The sequence below is a fragment of the Chelonia mydas genome, chromosome 1 (assembly GCF_015237465.2).
Source record: "Chelonia mydas isolate rCheMyd1 chromosome 1, rCheMyd1.pri.v2, whole genome shotgun sequence".
NCBI classification, from domain to species: domain Eukaryota; kingdom Metazoa; phylum Chordata; order Testudines; family Cheloniidae; genus Chelonia; species Chelonia mydas.
In genome coordinates, this window is record NC_057849.1 from 291,245,502 (window position 1) to 291,270,405 (window position 24,904).

At 40.7% G+C, this 24,904-nt stretch overlaps 1 protein-coding gene across 1 annotated transcript; it reads left to right on the top strand.

Annotated features, from left to right (window-relative positions):
- Positions 1-1,681: 1,681 nt before the first annotated feature.
- SLC38A2 (solute carrier family 38 member 2) lies at positions 1,682-21,861 on the top strand. The gene is made up of 16 exons (XM_007063988.4): positions 1,682-2,299; positions 3,291-3,529; positions 3,882-3,963; positions 4,128-4,243; positions 9,110-9,183; positions 9,288-9,380; positions 9,571-9,652; positions 11,446-11,528; positions 13,495-13,553; positions 13,676-13,852; positions 14,676-14,755; positions 14,851-14,951; positions 15,960-16,084; positions 16,750-16,894; positions 17,030-17,127; positions 18,097-21,861. Exons 2-16 carry the CDS (start codon positions 3,417-3,419, stop codon positions 18,193-18,195), a joined length of 1,527 nt encoding a protein of 508 aa, XP_007064050.2. The 5' UTR covers positions 1,682-2,299; positions 3,291-3,416; the 3' UTR covers positions 18,196-21,861.
- Positions 21,862-24,904: the final 3,043 nt, after the last annotated feature.

Genomic DNA, 24,904 nt, shown 5'->3' on the forward strand with positions numbered 1-24,904 from the left:
CGGTCGGCTCGCGCCGCCGGGCTGAGGCCCCGAGCCTGGCGCCGGGTCTCGAGGCGCCGTCCTGCCGGGGAGAGCCCCTCAACCACGGTGGGGCGCGGGCGGCCACGGAAGAGCAGCGCCCCTGAATTTAGCGGTTGCCCCTTTTAAATCCGTGCGCCCCGTGCCCTTGGGGGCAGAGATCGGGCCCCCCTCCCTCAGTTCCGGCCCGCGTGGGGCCAGGTGTGCGCTGAGTTCCGGGCTGCTGGGCGTGGCGCCCCCCGGGGGAAGTCCCCATTGCAGCCGTGACAAGGGGAGCGGGGGGGCCAACACAGCCCGGGCAGTGGCCGCACAGATCGGAGGCACGCAGCGTTCCCAGCCAGCACATTACACACACACACACACACACACACACACACCCGGCTCTCCACCCCATAGACCCTCCGCACACGCACCTGCGCCCCTCCCCAGAGAGCCCACAGCAGGGGGCGCCGTCAGGCTGCACACGGACACGGCACCGTACAGGGCCACCCGCTCCGCAACATGCGCGCGCCCATCCCCCTCCAGCTCCGGCCTTCGCGCACGGCCGGCGGCAGGAAGCAATTGAACGGCTCCAGGGCGGGCAGCGGGCTCTGCTGGGGCAGTGCGAGGGAGGGACCCCTCCCGGGAGAAGCGCACGTTTCACTAACAGCAGAATGCACCCCCCTTTCCAAAGGTACCAACCCCGCAACTCACGGGGACGGGGGGGGACCCCCGCAAATCTCCCGCCCCCTCGGTAAAGGCGGGGAGCGTGTGAAATACCGTGGAACATTTGCCTACATCCCTGCATGGGGGAAAGGTAGCGAAATCCCCCCCCCAGCAACTTCCCAGAGGGGGGAGACGAGCCATAGAATAAAATCCATGCCCCCCAGCCCTCCCTGGAGAGGCGGTAATGCTTAGTACTGAATCGTAAACCCTTCTAAATCGTAGAGAGAGCAAAATCCTCCAACTATCACTGAGGGGAAATAGTAGGACATTGGCTGAGGATAAGGGAGTTGTGTCCCCCTTCCTGCCCTCACCCTTTAAAAAGTGTGAGACTCCAGGCGAAGGGCTGAGAAAATACTCCATTGACGCAGGCCTAAGGGTGCCTTTTCCACTCGCTCTACCATCTGGACTTATATGTGCGATTGTGCGTGCACCACTTCATACATTACAAATAATAAATGACAGCAGTAGGTCCGTGGGGCTGATCAGCTTTCAACTCCGTAACCTTTGCATCATTGTAACATGATATAAACACTAAAGAAGGGATGACTGGAAACAGTGAGAGTCTGGGGATCTCTCACAATGATGGACAGGGGAGCCTCAGCTACACCCATTTACATGGTACTGAAATCAAATATTCGGTAAACTGCAATTGGCAAGTGAGAATTTCTTTACACCAAGGAGTTCTTGACAAACAGCCTCACCCCATCCCTGTGAAGTAGGATTTTGAAGATGGGGAAGTTGAAGCCGCAGACGCTTTAGTAATGAATGAAAGTTTCTGATGTCCTTGAAACAACTGTGGTTATTGCATGCATTCATTGAACTTCTCTGTACCTCGGTCTCCTTCTCGCTAAAAGGGGACGTACCTCACTCCAGTTTTGTGAGGTTTCATAAACTGATGTCAGGCCCTTTGGGATCCTCTGAAATAGGTGAACACACAGTAGTGGTTATTATCTCGTTTGGTGATGGGGGGGGCTTAGTTAAGTACAGTATTGTCTCCAGTGTTACATCAGTGCTAAATAATGTTCTCGTGGTATTTCCCGTCGATGCAGGAGGGAGCTTAGTGAAGTAACAGCGTCTGAGTGGCATCCTAAACAGAGCTGAAAAAGGCGAGAGAGGAAACGAGCCGGGGCGTGGCTAGGCCGCGCAGGGAGCCGGGGCTGGTGTTGGTATACAAAGGAGAGGCGGCACATTGCTGTGTATGTAGGTGCCTCGCCCTTTCCTCCTCCCTCCCCGCCGCATTCCACTCTCAAAAGCAGGGGCAGCAGAGGCAGCTTTCAGACCTACAGCAACGCCGTGAGGGAGCAATATCCGCCTGCCCGGCCGCGATCGCAGCGCTGCCCGCCACAGCCACATGCTTCCCCTGACTCCCATTGAAGTAGAAGGGGAGCCTTAATTTTTTTCCTCGTGTACCGGTGGCTTTTAAACGACATTTTGGTACTTTTATTTATATTTTTTCTACTTTAAGGATTGTGTTTTTTCCTTTCAAGAACATTTTAAAACTCTCAGTTTAGAAAACGATCTCGTCGGTATTCTGAAGATATCAGAGGGAAAATCCCCGGTTTTCAGCTTCGCCGAGGTAACGTACTGGGCTTATTGCTCCTATGGTTGTGCGGGCGAGGGGGCTGGGCTCTAAAAACGCCGAGTGGATTATTAGTGCCTTTAGTTAAGGTCAATATTTTGTTTCTGAAACGATATTAAAACCCCCTACGCGGGCTTTTCTGTGTGGGTCAGACTCACGTAAAATCCCGCCACAGATGCTGCTTCCTTCCAAGGTAAAACAAAAAAAACCAACCCACGCTGCTGGTGCAGTCTTGTGACTGATTTGCATTTTTCCCCCATTTAAACTGCAGGGATCCCATGTCCCTGGAAGGGGGGTGGGAGTAGAGAGCAGGGAGCGGTATGGTAATGTTTGAGAGGAAGGTTAATCACAAGTGAATGGGACAATCGCACATGGATGTTGCATCAGATTTCTTTTCTGGCATAGGAGGGGTGGACTGGAGGTATTTCTCTTTCAGACATGTAGTACACGTGTGTGATCAAATATATTTATATGTGGGGATATTTTATGGTTACTGTAACAAATATTTTTTCATTATAGTATACTATGTGGGTACTTCTCTGTTATAAATCTTAATGTGAATATTATAGTTTTTACATTGCAGTATGATTGGTCTCCATGTAAGTTATGTAAATTGGGTGGATTTGCTCTTCAGATATAAATGTCTTCTTAGCAGCTGGAGAGTGTGATTTTGATTTCATTCTTTTGCTTTTGTGTGTGCATGAAAGACCATGTCTCAGAAAGTCCAACGTACATACACGCTGGCAGACCCTTTCCTATGCAGATCACATCTCCAGGCGTGTGCTTGGGTGTTGTAGTTGAAGATTTATCTTTGTTCTCCGTTGTAGTCAGTATCTTGTACTTTTCCTCTCCGCCCCTCCTTGGCTGGTACTTTTCCACTCGCCTGGCTGACGATGAATCAGCCCTAGAGCAGCAGCAAGCAGCAGCTCTTCACGTGACCCGCTAGATAGACCACTGCAGTATTGACGTTTCCTTTTTACCTTCACAGGCAAGGCAAGTCCAGCATCCAAGGACAAAAGAGCGAGCTCGGTGAAGACTGCCACCGAGGGGCAGTCATCAGGCCAAATATTCCGTACTTCATCTAATACTGGGAAAAGCTAATTGAATTCCCATCATGAGCAGAGCAGAAGTGAGCAAGTTTAACATCTCTCCAGATGAAGACAGCAGTAGCTATAGTTCCAACAGCAATGACTTCAATTATCCATATCCAACCAAAGCACCTGCGAGGTCAGAGGGATATTTGCATTGCTCTTAGTTTTGTTTCCATTTGCTAATATTTGTACAGTATTTTATTACACATAATGTACTTCACACCTTTAAAGTACTCATTTAAAATGCCTTGCTAGATCTTAATGTTTTAATCTATTACAAATAAAGGAAGTTGAATATCCAAAATTTTATATTTATTTTGCTTATGACAGAATGTGTAGTACGTTTTTGTTGGATGATTTGCCGGTTTTCTGATCCCCTTTGAAGCAGAATAAAAAGCAGGAACAACTGACCTCCTAAAGGCCATTAATGTAAAACCTTGTTCATTATAACAATTAAATATGGATTATTATTTTTTTCTTTCTTACAGATCTTGTGTAGACAGGGATCCAGAAAATCAAAATTTCCTGCTTGAATCCAATCTTGGAAAGAAGAAATATGACATTGAATATGTAAGTATGCACTAATGATGTTTTAAAATTAGCACACTAAACAATTGCTTTACTTTCAAATATTTAACCTTGAGAAGTGGAAAATGTTCATTTAAATTCAAATCTAAAACATGAATTAATGACTGGTTCTCTATTAATTATTAGCTTTTCCTTCCCTTACACAGCATCCAGGTACTACTTCCTTTGGAATGTCAGCGTTTAATCTGAGCAATGTTATTATGGGTAGTGGCATCCTTGGACTTTCTTATGCCATGGCAAACACTGGAATTATTCTTTTTGTGTAAGTATGTTCTGGTTAATTTAAAAAAAGGCTCTTCTGCCATGTATCTGTTAATAGACAATATTAGAGGTATCCAGTGTAGTTGTAACTGTGTTGGTCCCAGGATATTGGAGAGACAAGGTAGGTGAGGTAATATCTTTTATTGGACCACCTTTCCATTGGTGAGAGAGACAAGCTTTTGAGCCACACAGACTCTTCTTGAGATCTTTCTTTGAAACAGTTACAAGCCTTGTGGATAGGCAAAAATTAAAGTTGAGCTACGTCACATTTATTACTAGGCTTTCATATGATCTCACATGACCTTCTCAGGTGCAAACTAGAGAATTATAGCCTAGGGGGCATGGAATGTATGGTGGGGGTAGGGAGAAGCTTTAGAAGAGTGGCAGCTGCTGGCTGGGTGTGCCTTACCTTACTGACGGCTGCGCTGCCTTCAGAGCTGGGCGCCCAGCCAGCAGCCACCACTCCCCACTCTGCCTTCCAAGCTGGGCAGCTAGAGAGCGGTGGCTACTGGCCAAGCGCCCAGCTCTCAAAGCAGTGCCACTGCCAGCATACCACTGTCATACCATGCCACTCTAACTTTTGCATTGCTGCTGGCGGCAGCATTGCCTTCAGAGCTGGGTGCTTGGCCAGCAGCTGCCTGCCGCTTTCCACTCTGCTTTCAGAACTGAGTGGCGGTATATGTACTTGTGGGTGTGCAAATGACTACAGACACAAGCAGGGGTGGGGGAGGAATCAAATAAGTTTGAGAACCACTGGGCTAGAGGAACCTATTGCAAGGTGGGTGCACAACTGGTTTAAAAATGTTATTCAGGGAGTTATCAGTGGTTCACAGTCAGGCTGGAAGGGCATATAGAGTGGAGTCCCACATGGATCTGTCCTGAGTCCAGTTCTATTCAATATCTTCATGAATAATTTGGATAAATGAAATGGAGAGTACACTTATAAATTCTGTGGACGATACCAAGCTGGAAGGGTTTACAAGTGCTTTGGAGGATAGGCTTAGAAGTCAAAATGATCTTGACAAACTAGAGAAATGATCTGAAATAGGGTGAAATTCAGCAAGGACAAATTGTTCCTTCCTAAGTGGAATACTTTCAATCAGTTGCACACATACAAAATGGGAAATGACTGCCTAGGAAGGGGTAATGAAGAAAGGGATTTGGGGGTCATAGTGGATTACAAGCTAAACATGAGTGAATAGTATAACACAGTTCCAAAAAAAGCAAACATCATTCTGGAATGTATTAGCAGAAGTGTTGTAACAAGACATGAGAAGTAATTCTTCTGCACTACTCCACACTGATTAGGCCTCAACTGAAGTATTGTGTCCGGTTCTGAGCATCACATTTCAGGAAAGATGTGGACAAATTGGAGAAAGTCCAGAGAAGAGCAACACAAATGATTAAAGGTCTAGAAAACATGACCTGCAAGGGAAAGACTGAAAAAATTGTGTTTTGTTTAGTCTGGAGAAGAGAAGGCTGAGGGGGAACATAACAGTTTTTCCAAGTACGTAGGAGATTGATAAATTGTTCTCCTTATCCACTGAGGACAGGATGAGAAGTAATGGGCTTAAATTGCAACAAGGGAGATTTAGGTTAGACATTAGGAAAAGCTTCCTAATTGTCAGGTAGTTAAGTAGTGGAACAAATTACCCACGGAGGTTTAGTGCCTTGCATGATTTATTCATTTTATTTTTTTTTAATTTTTTGGCTAAGAACTTTTATAATTTATATACCCTTTTATTTATACATACTATTAATATTTTTTAAATTAACAAAGCAGTGCCATACAGTAAAAAATAGTAAAGAGGCATTTATATGCCCGTTTTGTATGCTAATTCCATGCTCTAAAGAGATTCTGTAGTGGTTATGATGTCACCAGTATAACACATGGTAGGCTATCTCTTAGGAGTTAGTGTAGACAAAAATTTAAAATAGGTGGGAGGAAGCAAGTTTAAAGTCAGTTATTTGAATAATTCAGCACATTATGCTATAATCAGTTCATTTTTTAAAACACTTGTAGCTAGCAATTTAGCAATCATAGGTGCCACAATGGTTTAATTCATTAATTTTTTTCATCTCTAGATTTCTGTATTCAAATGTATTGCTACTGAAATAAGGCTACACTAGTTCACATAACATCACAAAATTAAGTATGATTAGTAGTCTAGATGCAAGAGAGCCCAGGTTGCAGTTGCTAAGATGTTACTAAGAGTGCATGGCTCACAGGATTAATAACAGTATAAAAAGCTTTTAATGTCTAACTGATTGGTTCACATCTGGCCCAGGCTGGTAGTGACTTGACATTTTTAACATGATAATTATTAGGTGGTTTATATGAACTGAGCTGGTGTTGTCAGTTCAGTTCCTACTGGACAAGTGTTCTCATAGTGTGTGCTTGGTGGTTTCAGCATAGAAGCCAGGAAGTAAATGAGCACACAGACTAAACCAGGGGTTCTTACAATAATTTTTTTTTGGTGTCCTCAGATTGCGGCCACCAACTGTTGCTGGTGGCCTCTCTGAAATTTTTTTCTTAAATTACTTGAAAAACAAATAAATATGCACATATACATGTCCAAATCATAGTAATTTCTTTATATAGGGTTGTGGGGAGGGGGTTGTTTGTTCCTTTAGCAGACTCAATAATAAATGTGCATTTTGTCTCTCCTTTACTGGACCTAAACAGAATAGAAACACAAGTAAGATGCTTTGATGATGATTGTTCGTTTTGCCTTTTGGTTGCTTTTGTTTGTTTTTGTTTTGACTTGCTAGCTAGAAAGTCAGCTTCAGTGAGAAGTGATATTAGTTAATATTCCTTTTCACAGCAGTACACTTTCTAGCTAGCTGGGAAAAAGTGAAAAGTGACATAAATAAACAAACATACAAATACCACTTTTCACAGCAGACTTACTGGCAAGCTGGGGGACAAATTAAGCCCTGGATGGGGAGGTGGTAGGGAAAATTGGTGGAGGAGGCGGGGGGGGCCAAAACCCTGCAGCTGGGGATCAGAGCTGGAGGACACAGTGCGGGCCAGGAGCAATGGAGGGGTGGTTAGCCCAGGGCCAGAGCCCAAAGCCCTGCTGCAGATGGGGGACAGAGCCCGACGTCACGCAGCTGGAGCCTGCAGTTCGCCACCCAGAGCTGAAGCTGGAAGCCCAAGTCCCACCACCCCTGAGAAGGTGGGGAACTTACCCAGCTGCCTGCTCCTCTGGCATTTGCAGCTCCGGAGGGGGGGGGCAGGGCCAAACCCCTGCTGGTGGTACCAGGGGAGGGGATGCTGATTTGTTGCCTCGCCCCTCCGAGCCCCACCCCTCAATCACCACCCAGGAGGCTGTGGCTTCAAGAAAATCTCCTGGTGACTGCATTTGAGACTGGACTAATCTACCTTGTCACTCTGATAAAGTGGCCATTCTAAGTTAAATCTGAGGTAGTATAGATAATAGATATCTATTTCAACATTTTCTGTAGTACCAAACACTATAATCTGTAAGCTCTTTCCAGTACTGTTTCTAGCTGGTGAACAAATTAGAGAAGTCCAGTTACAAGTGCACCACTTAATCATTACCTTTCACAATCATGAAAACGTATTTGTATATGATTTGCGGTGTATTCTGCAAATATATTTTGATGGAGCTGTGTGGAGATTCTTGTATTACTTGTCAACAATATGCCTGATTGAAGCTCGTGTCCCTACATCTTTTACTTTGACAAGCACTAAAACCCATACAGAAAATGAAAAGAACAACCTTGGAATGAGGAGTCATTAAACTGAGCTTCACATTTTTGAGCAGCTATAGTCTCTGGGGACTGTTCTTCTAAAGCAGAATGCTTGTATTGGTGTAGGAAGGGACAGGTTTTTTTTTATTTACTACAGCTTTGTGACACTGGTGTTCAACTGCAAAGAACAGTGCAGCTGCTGAAGGGTGTATTTGTTGTGATTCATTGAGAATTTTTAGCGGTTACAAAGAAGCATTTCAATAAAGGACAGGTAGTTTTAATAGAAGCTATAAGAAAATAAGACAACTTCTGGGAGCCATTAACAGTCTGTTTAATCACAGGTGAAACCACAGTAAATGTTGAGCAAAGGAAACTGACCTGCATTTAGATCATTTCAGTGTATATGAATTTTAAAACAAACCGTACTGAGTCACAAGCTCTTAACATTTTCTAGTTGTCAGTCCATATTTTACCAGTCAATTAACTGTCTTTGTATCTTGCTTTACACAAAAACATCACATACAGCTGAAAGGTGACTTGTTTCAGACTTTAGCAGATTTTCTCACCTAGTAACAAATTACATCAGTCACAAGTCTAATGTTTCAGAGATGAACTAGTTATGATGTAATTACCTAAGAATGTGAAGAAAAAGTAAAAATAAAAAAAACAGCTGTTATAGTGATAAAATAATGTTCTTTGATACTTTTGTTAAAATAATGTGTTTATTGGGTCAATCAGAAATATAATGGGTCTGATTCTCATTTATACTTACACCTCTCTACACCACTCTAATAGTGTAAAGGGGCCTTACGTCAACTTTAAGTATTATTTAATCCCATTTCAGCAGTATCTAGTATAAATGAGAATTGGGTCTGTTGACAAAATAATAATGTAAATAGGTAGCTGTACCTTCCAATGTGGATTTAAGTATGGTGTCCTTTCATAAACAAGCACTGATTGATTCAGACTTTCTCAGCTAGCATTGGAATTTACACTTATTTTTCTTAATTCTTTCATTTCACTGTTTTGATATTGGTTTTTATGTTCTATCTTAAATCCTTACTGTTCAAATAGTACACTTAATATGGCTAAACTAAATAAATTAAGGCTGTCTAAAAGTTTTTTGCTTTTTTTTTCCCTCCCCTCCTAGGATTCTCTTGGTGGTTGTGACAATATTCTCTTTATATTCAGTTCATCTTCTCCTAAAGACTGCCAATGAAGGAGGTATGGTAAATTCTTCTTCTTGTACAAATAGTTATTACTAACTTTGTATTATCTTTCATTTGTAAAATACACATTTTCAATTGATTTATTTTGTATGTTTGTAGGGTCTCTATTATATGAACAGCTAGGAATGAAGGCATTTGGTTTGGCTGGAAAAATTGCAGCTTCCGGATCAATTACAATGCAGAACATTGGAGGTGAGGATTTTGAAAAATATGTACTGTAGATTGTAATGTCAAATAGTAAATACTCCCTCTCCATTCTCAGACTTTTTCACATATGTTTTTATTAATTGTGTCAAGTAAAGTTACGAAATAAGTTTTGTGACTCTTATGTCATTTTCCATCGTCTATATTTGTAATGATTTATAATGTCGTTCATCTACAGCTATGTCAAGCTACCTCTACATAGTGAAATATGAGTTGCCATTGGTCATCAAGTCATTTATGAACATTGAAGAGAACACAGGGTAGGTGATAGAACTCCTCCTCATCAGAGAAACTAGTAGTAGAAACAAAAATGGGCAACATATATATTTTATATGAAGACTTCCTTTGGTACATCTTAGTGTAGCTTCTTAATCAGAGATAAGGTGGTGGTAAGATCCAGTAAGCTTTTTTTTCTACCCCTTGGGTGGTCCATTTGACATGGATCTAGCCTCTACTGGTAAAGATGTTAGCAAAATAACTGTTTTCTATAATACGATGGAATACATATATGTAAATAATCTCCAATAAGTGCTAATGGATGTGCTGGTCAACATATTGCTCAATAATGAAATTAAGTTAAATAGGGTCATAGTTGTTACCTGTAATGTATTTCAGGAAGCTTAGACTGATAAGATGGTTTTCAAACTTTAACATTGTGGGAAGTATTCTTACTCTAAGAGTAAGCTGCATTTCTACAGTGATTCTAGTTAATACTTGCTTAAGGACAAATATTCAGTAAGTCTGTGGCAATATTAAAAACACCAACTCATTGATTACAGTGCATGTAGTGATTTAAGATATACAGCAAACATCCAAACTGTGTATCCACATTATCCATTAATCCACACAGAAATTCCATAACTTCTTGACTTTGAGACTCATGATTTCCTTCACATGGGCTATCACCAGCAATAATATGCATCCTGATGCAAAGTGCTGAACACCTTTGATATCTGACTCTTTTTTTTTTTAAACTCAACAAAACATTTTCTTGTTAAAAGACAAGTTGCAGTACATTAACTTTATCTTACAGATGTCTAAATCACACTAATTTGAGAATTTAGAGTGTATTTTTTAAAAGTTTCAAACAAAGTAACTGAAGAAATGTGTCCAAATTCTTTTCTCATTTGCATTGGTATGAATCCAGAGTGAATCTTCCCTGTGTCCCAGGTGATAGGCAGAAGGCCAGGGCCAGTCATGCAGAGGCCTTGTGGTTCTGCTGCAGCTCTGGCGCTCTCCCTGGCTATCCCCCAGCTCCCTGGCAGCATACAGTAGAGCCACATTACCAGAGATTTCCCCTAACCCTTCAAAGCCTCTCTTAAAGGGTGATCCCCATCCCAAATGGGGCATGGTGAGAAAGATAATACAGCCTCAGGGTTGGGGCCTGGGGAGCAACAAAGAGACAAAGGCCCAGATTCACAAAGATACTTAGGCAGCTACCTCTCATTAGGATTCAGGGACATAAGTACCTTTGTGAATTTGAGCAATATGCATTTTTATTTCCACCAGCCTCTTTATTCACCTGACCAACACGTTGTCTGTCTCTTTCCCTTCCTCCCCTCAATGGCCAAGTATATGCCTATCCTAGCAGAAGACGCTGAGGGAAAGAGATATTGCAGATGGGGAGATGATGGGAATATCCCCTTAATATAGATCTAGGAGGCATGGTCGTTCTTCTCTTCCCTCCCCCTGCCCACTTGTGGTGTGATGATCCTTTGTGACTTAGATATTATCCTTAAGAGTGCAGTTCAAATAGTACATCTGAATGCTAGAATTTTCAGCATGTAAACCTATTTCTCCCATTTATCAGGTTAAAAAATATATTTGAAATACATCTTGAAATGGCAGTATCTTTTAATAGCCCCTTTATTACATTGTTTTGTGAAATTTAGCATAAAATAGTTTTATTCTTGGTATTGTTATAGGATATTTTATCTCTTACTTACAAACAATAGCAGGTTATAGAAACAAATATATGTAAGGACTAACCTCTAGGCACCATTGTTGTAAAATGCTTTGATTACTTATATAAATTTAACTTTTTTTCTTACAGAGAATGGTATCTTAATGGTGACTATTTGGTTGTGCTGGTGTCTATAGTGTTCATTCTTCCTTTATCACTGCTGAAAAATTTAGGTAAGCAACTATTCATTTAAAGTAAATGTGGAAACAGAGTGTTGATTTGGCTGTTAACAAGTGGAAGGCCCAAATATGGGAGCTACCTCCACATTACTGATCTCTTGCCAGGTGGATGCTGTGCAAATGATCTCAGTCCCTGAGGAGAAGAACAGCATATCTCTTTTTTTTAAGAAATAAATGAGGGCTACAGAGTGTTTGTAGAGTGTAAGAGGAAAAGAAAGTGGGTGAGGACAGGATGGGAAGTCTGCAGTTCCACTGCCTTTGACTGTGATCTTGTCAGATCTCTGTTTATACAGGATTTGGCCTGGTCAATGTACGTGTTCGGCACGTTTGAGGAAAGCACATGATGCTCATGATTCAGTTGGTGGAATACTTTCTCTGAATCAATATGGAGTGAATACCCCACATGGTGGTTGACTCGATAACCCACCCTGTGTTGTGGAGGACTGTGGAACTGAAAGTGGCATTTTTCAGATAAAATACAGGACCAATTTCTGCCCCCACTGAAGACTGTATCAAAATTCCCATTGACTTCATTGGAATCAGGATTAGATCTATTAACTGAAGCTCCTGACCACTTGTGGTCATCAGTTACCACATGGCACTCTTCCAAGAGTGGGGATGTTATCCCTTGTGTCCTGGCCAAATTTCATTTTGGGTAACTAAATTTTCCCTGCAGTTTAAATTGGAAATAATGGATTTTGTTGTTCTTTGTTTTTGGTTTGTTTGTTTGGGATCCTAAACTGTTGTGTTGTATGGCTGCCTAGGTCCTTAGCAGAAGCGGCTGTACTTCAGTGATCCATATAGGCTTTTTTTAAAGAAAATGGAAGATGATGGGTTGTTTTGAGTGAATAAACCTATAGGAGATCCTCAAGGCTTATTTTCACAGTGGGCTAATGTGCTTTATAGGATTTGATCTCTAATGAGTACTAATGTGCTCTGTATTCATTAGGCCATGTGCATACTTCTGGTGCACACCGGCAGGGTGCACACAGACCAATTTAATGCACAGCACATTAATGTACTTCAGAAATCATACCCCCCTAGAGCTCTAATGACTGAGGGCTTGTCTTCACTGCACCAGTTAGCATACTTGAATTGCTCCACTTACTTGAGTAAGGCCTGGTCTAAATGTAAAAATTAGATTGACCCAGCCATGTTGCTCAGGTTTTGCACCGTGAGCACCATAGTTAAGTCAACTTAACCCCGCAATGTAGATGCAGCTAGGTTGACAGAAGAATTCTTCCATTGACCTAGTTACCACCTCCTGGAGAGATGGATTAATTACATCACTGGACAAATCCCTACGATTAATGTAAGAAGTGTCTACACCAGGGGTTCTCAAACTGAGGTCCTGACCCCTAAGGAGGTCGCAAGGTTATTACATGGGGGTTGTGAGCTTTTAGCCTCCACGCCAAACCTTGCTTTGCCTCTAGCATTTATAATGGTGCTAAATATATTTAAAAATGTTTTTAATTCATAAGGGGGGGGCCACACTCAGAGGCTTACTGTGTGAAAGGGGTCACTAGCACAAAAGTTTGCAAACCACTGATCTACACTACAGCACTATAGCGGAACAGCTGCAGCACTGTGACTGCATAGCCTAAGAGTGACCACATTGTGAAACAGCATGGTTTTGATTAGCAGCACAGAGTCACTGGATTAGCAGTTGCTGAGTTGTTGCTGATGAACTGCTGCATCCCCCAACTGCATTAACTCCAGTGACAGCTGCTCCCTCTTAATAGGCCAGCTAGCTCAAGTTTAAAGCACCATGTAATTTGAGCTAGAAATTTTTGGGTGTAGAAGGAGGGGCAAAACTTGAGTTTATAGCTTGAGCTAACACTGCAGTGAAAACAAGCGATGAGACACTTGTAAATTACTAAATTTTGTGAATAACAAATAAGTGAAAAAAATAAAAAAGCAAGGCTGTAATTAAAATGTTGTTTCTCTTTCTTGATTACAGGATATTTAGGGTATACAAGTGGCCTTTCCTTACTGTGTATGGTCTTCTTCCTTATTGTTGTAAGTATAATTTCTCTGTAGATTTACATGCTTATAATAGTGCATTTCAAGTGAGACTTCATATGATTTCGAAGCGCTTTATCATATTGTATCAGTTAAAAATAACAATGTGGTATTTTTAGGTAATTTGCAAGAAGTCCCAAATCCTTTGTCCTTTGGTATTGGAGTATGACATGATGAACTCAACTCTGAATGGCACATTGGCACACCTGGCAACTGCTGCACGTTTGCATGGAACAGCACAAAACATGACTAGTGATGAAATGTGCAGGCCAAAATATTTTGTCTTCAACTCACAGGTAAGGTACCATATGTAAAGGGCATTCTCACTATTAAAAATAAAGAGGGAGAACAAATATTACATAGAAATATGGCCATTTTTGCTTACATAATTGCCAAAACTAATATTTTGGGGGCCATTAATTATGTCCCAATCCTGAAAGGCCCTGTGCACCTCCTGCAAAATGGGGCTTCCTTAACTTTTATTGAGTTCAAGAGGAGATGAGGGTTTCCAGCCTCTCCTGGGAGGCAGTCAGTACTTCTCATGGTAAGGCAAAGTACTTAAGCACATGTTTAACTTTAAACATGTGAGTAATCCCATCTGTATTCAGAAAAACAAATAATTTACCAGATTTAGTTGCACTGGTGCAAACCTCACCAGGAAATAGGTTTTGCACTTGTGTAACTACAATGGTTGAAAAGTCTCCGTTGACTTCAGTGGGCTTTGGGTCAGCCCCTAAAGGCCCAATCCTGCAAACCTTTACTCATACAAATACCCTAGTGATGGAAAATCTCATGGAAAAAGAAATACTCATGTGAGTAAAGATTTTCAAGATCAGGCCATAAAGATTCAATCCAGCAAGGTAGAATGCATTCAACTACCATGGGCTTAAGTGGGGCTTGAGGATTCCCAATATTGGGCCCTTAAGAACAAAAAAGAGAGAGAGAAAGTTTTAATAACCTTCCAGAATAGTTGACTTTTATAACAGAAAATTGAGACAAATTAGACTTCCAATGGAAAGTAAAAATATAAAGTAGAAACCTACTGATGAACTCTGTGCAACAAAGATAAATTTGCTACATCTATCAAGAAATTTATAAAGCATGTTTTATGTTTTTCAGACTGTCTATGCCGTACCAATCCTAACATTCTCTTTTGTCTGCCATCCTGCTATTCTTCCTATTTATGAAGAACTAAAAGGGTAAATGTATAGATTGTATATAACTTTACTATTCAAAAAGAAACCAGCAATATATTGTCACTGTTAACACTTATTTCTGTTTGTTTCTTTAATAGCCGAAGCCGTAGAAGAATGATGAATGTGTCCAATGTTTCATTTTTTGCCATGTTTTTAATGTACCTATTGGCTGCTCTCTTTGGATACCTGACATTTTATGGTAGTTATTGCCTCTTCTATTTTCTTTTAAAAGAAGCATGTCTCCGGAAATTCAAAATAAATCTTGTTACTTATAAAATGTAAAGCAAATTAGCATTTACTAATTAATTATTTTTATACATTCACACACAAAGGGGACCAGTGGTCTTATGGCTAAAGTTCAGGACTGGAAGCCAGACTGTTTTGGTGCTGTTTGACACAGACTTTGTATTATCCTTGACTTGTCTGTGCCTAAGTTTATCCCTCAGTAAAATGGAGATACTACTTGTAAATCTTATAAAATTTATTTATATTTGTAAAGTACTTTAAGTCCAACATTGAAGTTGCTATGTAAGGACAACTATAGAAATGGAAAGGAGTACTTGTGGCACCTTAGAAACTAACAAATTTGTTTGAGCATCAGCTTTCGTGAGCTATAGCTCACTTCATTCTGAGCCTTAGTATGCTTAAGAAGGGAAATGAGTTTGTTTTTTCTCACTAGTCCCTGTAATATTCTTCACAAACCTCTCATAACTGCACATTATTGTATTTTTCCTTTTTCTATTACTGTCCCTGTATTGGTTTTCATCTATAAAATCAAAGGACTATGTTCTACTCTGTAGCTTCATTGCCTTTAAGGAGTCTACAGTTGTACAACTGAGAACAGAATTTGGCTCTAAGAATATGCTATGATGTTGCCATAGTCTAATAATCAGAAGGTGAAAACCTATTTGCCTTTCTCATGCAAAGTCTGTGAGTAGCAGAGAGCAGAATTTGGCCAAGCTGAAGTGCATGTGCCAGTAAAATGAGTGGGGCTATGCCCTGGATCTCTTTCTCTTCCACAAACTCACAGAACAATATGCTCAAGACCAGCTGAGTTTTTAATTCACTGTAAATTTGTGGAGGAACTGGACTATTCTGTTTTATTTCTTAAGAAGTACACAGGGATATCACCATTCTGTTATGTCTTGCTGCAGTATTGTGAAGAGTGTGTTATTAGAGTTCAATTAAAATGCCATTTTCTTTATAGGAAATGTTGAAGCAGAATTGCTTCACACTTACTCTGCAGTCCTGGGTGCTGATGTTATTATTCTTATTGTACGTCTGGCTGTACTTATGGCTGTAACCCTTACTGTACCTGTAGTTATCTTCCCAGTAAGTAATTTTTATTTTTATTTTTTTATTATTCCGTGTATCCATCTTAACCAGTAATTGGCTACCTTTCCTTCCTCTCCTGCTGTGGACTAGTAGTAATATTAAATTAATTAGGCAAATACAGTTTGCTAATTTCTAGTAATTTTTTTAACTTTAAAAAAATATTCTTTATAACAGGTCTGCATGTATGCTTTTTACTCATTTAACTGAATCAGAATAATTGAAATAGATAAGTATCAATTTAGAAAGTAAAATATTTTTACATTGAGGGGTCAAAACCTTTAATCTTTTTTTTAATATATATTTTACTCTGTCGCTTTTCTGTATTCTAGTCATTTTTAAAAAAATGAGATAAAAGTAGTGTTGTGTACTACACCTGTTCCTTAGTCCCCTTATCAATTTGTTTGTTTTCAATGGTTTTTAGTTAGTTAGGTTTTTTTTTTCTCTCTCCCCTGTTGTGGTGTTTTAAACACCTAAATAAAGAACTGGAAAACCTCTTTTCATAAAGAACTGTCAAATGCATAAAGTCAAGTGCAAAACAGAGAATCTTTTTTTCTCTCTAATGTCTTACTGTTACAGTAATCCCAGTTGTTTTTGCATTAAGTCAACAGTGTCTCTTTAAGGACTTTTGTGATTAATACTAATGTCTTCATTATTTTTTGCAGATTCGTACTTCAATTACACAGCTGTTTTGTGCAGAGAAGGAGTTCAGTTGGTTACGTCACAGTTTAATTACAGTTTTTGTTTTGGCATTTACCAATATTCTCGTAATCTTTGTCCCTTCCATTCGAGATATATTTGGATTCATTGGTAAGTTTTTGTATGTTAGTTCAGGGTTTTGTTTGTTTGTTTTTTTGTTTTTCAAAATCAGAACAGTATTTTCAAAAGTCTAATGAAACACTGTACTTATTTCAGAAAACTTTTATTTATTTATTTTAAATATAGGCGCCTCTGCTGCTGCCATGCTGATCTTTATACTTCCTTCTGCTTTCTATATCAAACTAGTGAAGAAAGAACCTCTGAAATCCATGCAGAAGATTGGGGTATGTATAGAAGAGTATTTTCATTAACATGCTTTCATCACTGGCTCAGAGCAAGGGTTTTAGTTTATTTCTTTATAATCTAAGGATTTCAGAATTTCTGTGATCTTCATTGATGAACTAGCAGTAATTAGTAGCTTCTATTACTCTTAACAAGCAGTAGTTTCACAGGCAGTTGTAACTGGAGAGAGAGCCACTAGGAAGTTATTTCTGCATACTTCCCCACGAGACCTCTCCAGTTGTTGTCCCCGCCAACTCCAGAGGTGACAACAACCAGGATTTCATCCTGAAACAGCAAATTGTTAGAGGAAATTTAAATAGTGGTGGAAATAAAATAATTGTAATTACATACAGCTATTGCACCATTACTGACATTAAAGTAGTGTGAATAGAAATGGGGCACATTTTGTCTATTTCATAACAAATAATATATAGGAAAAGTGCCTGATAAATGTTTAGTGGAGTGTATTCAACAAAATACCTATTCAGTACTGAAACTGCTGTATAATATTATGCAGCCTCACTGGCCTCTCTCAAATATTTCTTCAAAACCTACTTCTCTCGGTTACTCTTTCAGAGCTGACCTCCCCCGATCACTTGGGCCCTTTTGCTTGATGTTGCTGCTTCTGATCTTAGACATTCAGATTCCCAGCTTGTGAAGCCGGGCATAGCTCCATTGAAATCGATAGAGCTATGCCAGTTTACACCAGCTGAGGACGTAGCCTGCTATATTAAAAATAAATTTATTAATCCATTTTAAAAAGGAACCAGAGCATGTGAAAATCAAAGGTTATCTCATTGTCTCTTACTGTAACCTTTGTTCTTTTTTATTAGTCATTCCTTAGTGTTCTTTGACTAATTTAAATCTTAAATAACTCAGGACAGGCACTTACCTGTTTATGCCAGGTAAACATTTTTAGCTGAAGAAGAAAATAAAATATCTGAAGTAAATTTTATATTTTCTCTTTCCAGGCTATACTCTTCCTAGTGAGTGGCATGTTTGTGATGATTGGAAGTATGACCTTGATTATTCTAGATTGGATCCATAATTATGCATCTGGCGGACATTAACTGGCATGATTTAATCTCAAATACTCCAGTGTTCACTGAAATATCTACTGAGAGAGAAAATTACCTAGGTTTGCAATTTTGCTTCCTTTAAAATGCAGATTCTTTGATGCTGGTTCTTCTGACTGTAGAATAAGTGAACTCTTGAAAAGAAACTATTCTGCATGATGGAAGTGGATTAACATCAAACCACCTGAGTCTCTGGCTGAGGGAAGTGACAATTTTATTCCATTCCAGAGAATGGACACAACTCTCTGTAGAATTTTATCAAGCCATGTTTGGCTTTTGTCGTTGTTACTTGGGTATTTTATTATTTTACTTGAATGTGCCTAATGGAACCATTTGATGTGAAAAATAACTCTTAATTTACAGCAAAGTGTTGATCTATCCAATGAGAGAGAGAGAGGGAAAAAACACTATTATTTTATGTACCAAAAATTCTTATGGACCTCAAAAGCATGATTTTGACTTTAAGAAAACAATTTTTTAAATACAAAAATGTATCCCAGTGACATAGAACCTGTACAAACATTTAATCTGTGTTCTAAATGTAATACAATTTGCCCTTCTATGGAGGCATAATTAGAAGGGGGAGCATTTGTTTGTTCGCCCATCAGAAATATTTTTTTAAACAAATTATACTGACTTTCAGTCAATTTGAGTAGGTCAAAACTCCGTAACTGAATAGAAACAGTTTTTTCAGTGACACTCAGATACTCCAAAATTTAATCAAAGAAGTCATTATTGATATCCCAAGTCATTGTACCTAATCAACTAGAAATACCATAGTTTAAAAAATGGCAATCTGACTCAAGTTTTAATGCTTTGAAGAGTTTCAGGTCATCAGAATGGGTGATGTTTAAAATAAACTTTTATACAGTGAAGAGCTCATAAAGATCTTGGGATTTCTCCTCTTGAGGTTCTCAATAGTGCAATTGGGAAAAACAGGGTGGTTGGTTGTTTGTTTATTCAGATTGAGTTGCAGCTATCTACCAAATCACACTGGGTCGTGTCATATGCCATTGATATACAAAACTCTCTTTTGAGATTAATGGGGGGTTCTGCTTAATGATAGCGTCTGGCCCATTGTCAATTATGTTTGGGTTTTTTGGCCAGTCTTTCTTGAACTTGCTGCACCATAAAAAAAGAGGTCCTGCTGTAGTTTATGAATTGTACAGTTTTCACAAACTGTTCAGTATTTGTCAATTTCTCATCCACTGTTGGATTTTGAATTACTTGATTATTTTTTGTTCCTATTTTGTCTATGCTAAAAGCGTAATACACAAACTGCCCCAGTATTTGGTGCTCGATACAAGTTCTCTTTATATACCCTGGTCTGCACTGGCAGGGGGATCGATCCAAGTTACACAACTTCAGCTGTGTGAATAACGTAGCTGAAGTCGACGTACTTAGATCGACTTACCTTGGTGTCTTCACCGCAGTGAGTCAACTGCTGCTGCTCCCCCGTCGACTCTGCCTGCGCCTCTCGGGGCGCTGGAGTACAGGCGTTGACGGGAGAGCGCTTGGGGATCGATTTATTGTGTCTAGCCTAGACAATAAATCGATCTCCGCTGGATCAATTGCTGCCTGCCAATCTGGCGGGTAGTGAAGACATACCCATAGGCAACTGGGATTCCTCATGCAGTTGATACTTTATAGTAGTTTAAACAAAACAAAAACCCTCATGGACTGAACAGTCATCTTATACTTGTTTGCTTCAGAAATAGATACATTTTGTTTGAGTCCTAACTAGCAAGCTACCAAAACAAGTGCTGTATGGTTGTGATTAGCTGTTTTGTTTCTACTGCACGTTTACTGTTTATTCCTATCCCAGGTTGAAGAGAAACGGTAACTGCATAAGAGCACATTTGACTTATCAAAGATATCACTATGGGTGGGTGCAGTATAAGAACCTGGATAAAGATAATAAAAGAAAGAGTCACGGTACTATGTTCAACTATATTTGTCTTGCATGATGTTTTAAAAATCTGATTTACGAAATTCAGTTCAGTAGTTGGGTCAGGGAACAAATAATGGCATGTAATCAGTTGATTAAACAGCACTGAAGATTTTGTCTCAAAAGCCAGAATCAGTTCTAGGTACAATCACTATTTGGCAGATAGAAAAGGAGTACTTGTGGCACCTTAGAGACTAACAAATTTATTGGAGCATAAGCTTTCATGAGCTACAGCTCACTTCATCGGATACATTCAGATGATGCCTGTCTTTCTCCACATTTTTTAAAATCTATGAAAAATCACAGATATTTTGATTCATACTTCTGACTACAACTACCAATCACTACATCTGTAGCAAACATAATGAAAAGTGAGAGTTCTCTCATCTTGCTTGTTCGATTAGTCCAGTGGTACTCAACTTTCAATTAGCACTTTGAACTGAGCAGTGCTTCTTTTACTGGGACTCAGAAAGAGGAAGTGGAGTTCAGATCAAAGGCTCATTTATTCCTGATCTATGGAGAGGAGTACTGAACAAATGTTTCAGTGATATGGCAACTCTTCTTCCTCCTCCCCACACACACAGAAATCTGGAGGAGAATTTAAAATGTCCTCTCCCTCCAAGAGTTTGTAGTGTGTAGAGGATGAAGAGATCCCCTTTCCAGAATCAAAGGGAGCAAAAATGAACCTCTTCCCTCTCTGCAACCGGAAGAGAGGGGGAGATCCTTCAGTCACTGTCAGGGGGAGATAAAAGATGAAGATGTTACATGTTAGCACCTCATTACGTTGTATCAATACATATTATTGAGTCGTGCAAATTTATGCATCAATGTCTGGACATTACATTGTGAGTCAGTTGTTCTCTGAAGCTCCATTTGATGACTAAGTAGCTCTTCAGCTGTTAAACTTGAGTACCACTTTGCTAAGTAGTTTTCTAATATATGAATCTGTTGCAAACCTGTCAGTTTAGAGGTCCTTCAACAAACCAATGGAAAAGAGCAGCTTCAGTATTAAACCACTGTATTGTCACCTTGTTTTTACGTTGCTGTCTTCCATGATACTTCAGTCATAACTGTAATGTTATTTATAGAACATTAATCCATTAAAACTAAAACCTATTTTTTAATATTTATGATAGTCTGTGTACATAATTGTATGTGTATATAATGTAAATATATTGTATATAATATAGGTTTGGGACTTCTGGGTATATGTATATATTCCTCTGTCATTAATGGTTATTGCATCATTTCAACGAGTTGTTCACGTTGTACATCTGTGTAACAACAGTCAAAGGAAGTTTCTTTACAGAAAAATGTTATGCTTACACAAATTGAAATAGTATGTTACCACTCGAGATGTAAGACCACACGAACATGAAAGGTTTTATTTATTACAAATGTATATGTTGCAATAAAGAAGAGTCTTTGGGGTCCATAAAGAAGTATAGATCAGGTACAGATTTTTTCATACAGTTTAAGACGGATGTTATAATTTCCCAAATGCAGTGACTGACAAGTTATTTTACTGTCTAATCTGTCTGTTACAGGTGTTCTACAGTACATCTTTGTATATATTTTGTATATACCCACTGTATTGTTAGAGGTCAACAATTCAGCTGTAATTGTTGGCAAAGAGTGTTATGCAGTTTCAATGAAACATTGTATGTTTTTTGTTTTAACTGAATTAAAAATAAATAAATAGATAATCCTTAGCAATTGTGTTTTTTCTTTGGGGATGAAGAGGTGAAGGAATTGCTTTTGAGTTAATAGCAATGTACAGCATATAGGGAATTTAATTCCTTAGCTATTTGACGTATTTTTTTGCAGAAGTGTTCACAATAATCTAATAGAATTATGCAGCATTTGACTTACGAACAGGCTCTCAGACACCACTATGATTGGGCATGATATAAGAACCTAGGCAGAGATTATCAAAAGATACTCATGGTATTCAACTATATTCATCAGATATAATGTTTTAAATATCTGATTTACAAAATTTCATTTAGTAGTTGGGTTGGAGGGAACAAGTTGGAGATTTTCAGAAGCAGTGCCCATTCAGCCTATACGTATGCTCCAGATATTCTTGTGCCCTGTACCAAAGATAGATAAATCTGCCCTGCCAAGCCACCCTCGGTTCCTTCTCAACAACCCCACAGCTTGAGCCAGAACATCTAGCATGCCCGCTTTCAGCCTAGCTCTAGCTTAGCTTCGTATTTCAGTCTTAGTATAGTTTAGCTTTCTAATTAGTCAGTTGTTTATTTTACTAGTTCAATGCCCCTTTTTTTATTTGGTGGTTTGTCTGTTGACTACCCCATCTTTTCTCCCCACACCGTTTCTCCGTTGAGGGGCTTTTCCGTGAAGGTAGTTGTCACTGGTTATGCTGGGATCCCCAAGCTTTAAGAGCTGCTTTTCCAGCTGGGAGTCTAGCCCTGTTAGCAACAGGCATTCCACTGGTTGGGAGACACCCACACACCAACCAAGATCAGCACTTCTTTCAAGAGCTGGTCTAGAAAAAATAGATAACATTCAGGCTTCTTATGATGGAGCAAGCACAAAGACCAGTTTCAGAGCCGGGATCAGCAGACACCCCTGTACACCAGCCTTCAAGTGCACTTAGTGCCCCATTGATCTCTGTATCCTGCTTACTGGGATCTTCACGGGATGAAGGTACTGACAGGGCTCCAAGGAAATGGAGTTCTGCATCTCCCACCGGAGAACACCTCGTTGAATAGATCCCAGTCACCTTAGAGAACAACTGTGTTGGCGACCTCAGGTTCCAAAGAGAGTCACTTTGAGGCACCAGGATGTTCTAGTACCGGGAGCTCATCAAAGAACTCATGCTCTTCTAAGAGCCATGGTACCAAGCAGGGGCAGAATCCAATTTTCTGGGGCACCATTCAACTGCATTAGCCAACAGCCTTAGTCAAGACAAACCACAGAATGCCTCCAAAATCATTCCTAGATCTTTTAGAAAAACATCCAATCTTGATTTAAAAATTGTCAGTGATGGAGGATCTACTGGAAAATGGTTCCAATGGTTAATTACTCTATCACACCATTAAAAAATTAAGCCTTATTTCCAGTCTAGCAATTGGATCATGTTATACCTTTCTCTGCTAGATTGAAGCGCTCATTTATTAAATATTTGTTCTTCACATAGATACTTATAATTGTAATCAAGTCACCCCTTAGCCTTCCCTTTTGTTAAGCTAAATAGATTGAGCTCTTTGAGTCTGTCACTATAAGACGTTTTCTAATTCTTTAATCATTCCTGTGGCTCTTTGAAATCTCTCCAATTTATCAACAACCTCCTTCAATTGTGAGCACCAGAACTGGACACAGTATTCCAGTAACATCCTCAATCTTCCTCCTCTTGCACCTACTTGCTTCCAGTCCCCTGAGCTCCAAGTCCTTGTCTCCTTACCCAACCAGTCCCAGTCTCCCACTTCATCCCAACTCTTAGTCCATTTCCATCTCCCCCAGTCCCCTGCCAGCCTCCAGTCCCAGTTTTCCCCCAACCTCCTTGTCCCAAGGTACTCTCCCCATCTCTCCGCATTTGAATCCGGCAGCTTCATCCTCCACGTTGCCTGGGCTCATCGGGGATGACAATGAGAACACAGAAGAGCAAGCACTTTGAACAGGGCAATCCGCCAGGGTGACATACTGAAGGGGATGTGTTTGCTACCTCCCATGTGACCTGACCTGCTGACTGAGAGCCAGCTGGGCTTATGGAGGCAGCCAGCCAGCCAGGGAGAGAGACATGCATCGCTGGAGAGAGCAGCCCCACGCTGCAACTTGACTAGACACTCTGTTGGGTAACTCATCCAGTGGGAGCAGCAGGAGTGGGTGCTCTGGGCTCCCCACTCTCCCAGAACAGAGGGCTTCCTGCGTAGGAAGCCATGGGGAGTGGGGCTGGGCTGGAAGAGGCTCCCAATCTGATCTCTGGGATGGGTGGCTGAGGTTGAGGGGAGGGGGAGGAGGTGGGATGTGTGTGTCAGCAGCTTGCCTCTGTGTCCCAGCTGGGGAACTGGAGCAGCCTCCCTGCTACCTAGGTTGTGATGGGGGTGGGCCTGCTGCGCTAACCTCCCTTAAGGGCCCCACTTGTCCAGGAAAGGGCTTGCTCTGTCTGCCAGCACGAGCGCACACTTAGCTCTGCACAGGTGAGCACCATGCTAACCAGGGGTGCTGCAGCCTGCTCCCATCCATCCCATCCCTTCCCTGCAGAGAGATGACACATGGGGGGGGGGGGGCATGCACGGTCACATACCCTCCTCCCCACAAGTTTTCTGCCAGGATTTACCTGCCAAGCCCTCCCTCCCTCCCCTGCGGAGAGGCAAACAAACAGCAGATGCACCAAATAGCTGGGAGCTGAGAGTAAGGGGGAGGCTATCTGAGGAGGGAGGGCATGACTCCACCTGTTGGGGGGAACCTTTAAATTGTGGCCCCTATCCCCATCACAGGTAAGGGTCCTCCCTGCTCCTCTGGTCAGAAGCTTCACTCGCTTGGTCCCGGGGCTGCCTCCCCAAAGTCAGGCAGTAGGGTGCACAGGAGATAAATGGGTGTGAGATCAGCTCCCCCATGTGCCTCCCCCACCATGTCAACAGGAGTGGCAATGTGGGCCACAGTGGGTAGGGGAGTTGCATGCAGACTCACTGCACTCTTCCCCGTCCCAGGGATGTTCCCAACACAGTGGTTTTGTAGTTTTAATGGCAGATTAATCATTAAGTTCACACTGTGTTGTAATTGAAATAA

Excerpts from the sequence above, each read along its gene's own strand:
- SLC38A2 (XM_007063988.4), top strand. The coding sequence starts at position 3,417 with ATGAGCAGAGCAGAAGTGAGCAAGTTTAACATCTCTCCAGATGAAGAC. Across the intron at positions 9,653-11,445 it reads AACATTGAAGAGAACACAGG|AGAATGGTATCTTAATGGTG; the intron begins GTAGGTGATAGA and ends TTTTTCTTACAG. Across the intron at positions 14,952-15,959 it reads TGGATACCTGACATTTTATG|GAAATGTTGAAGCAGAATTG; the intron begins GTAGTTATTGCC and ends TTTTCTTTATAG.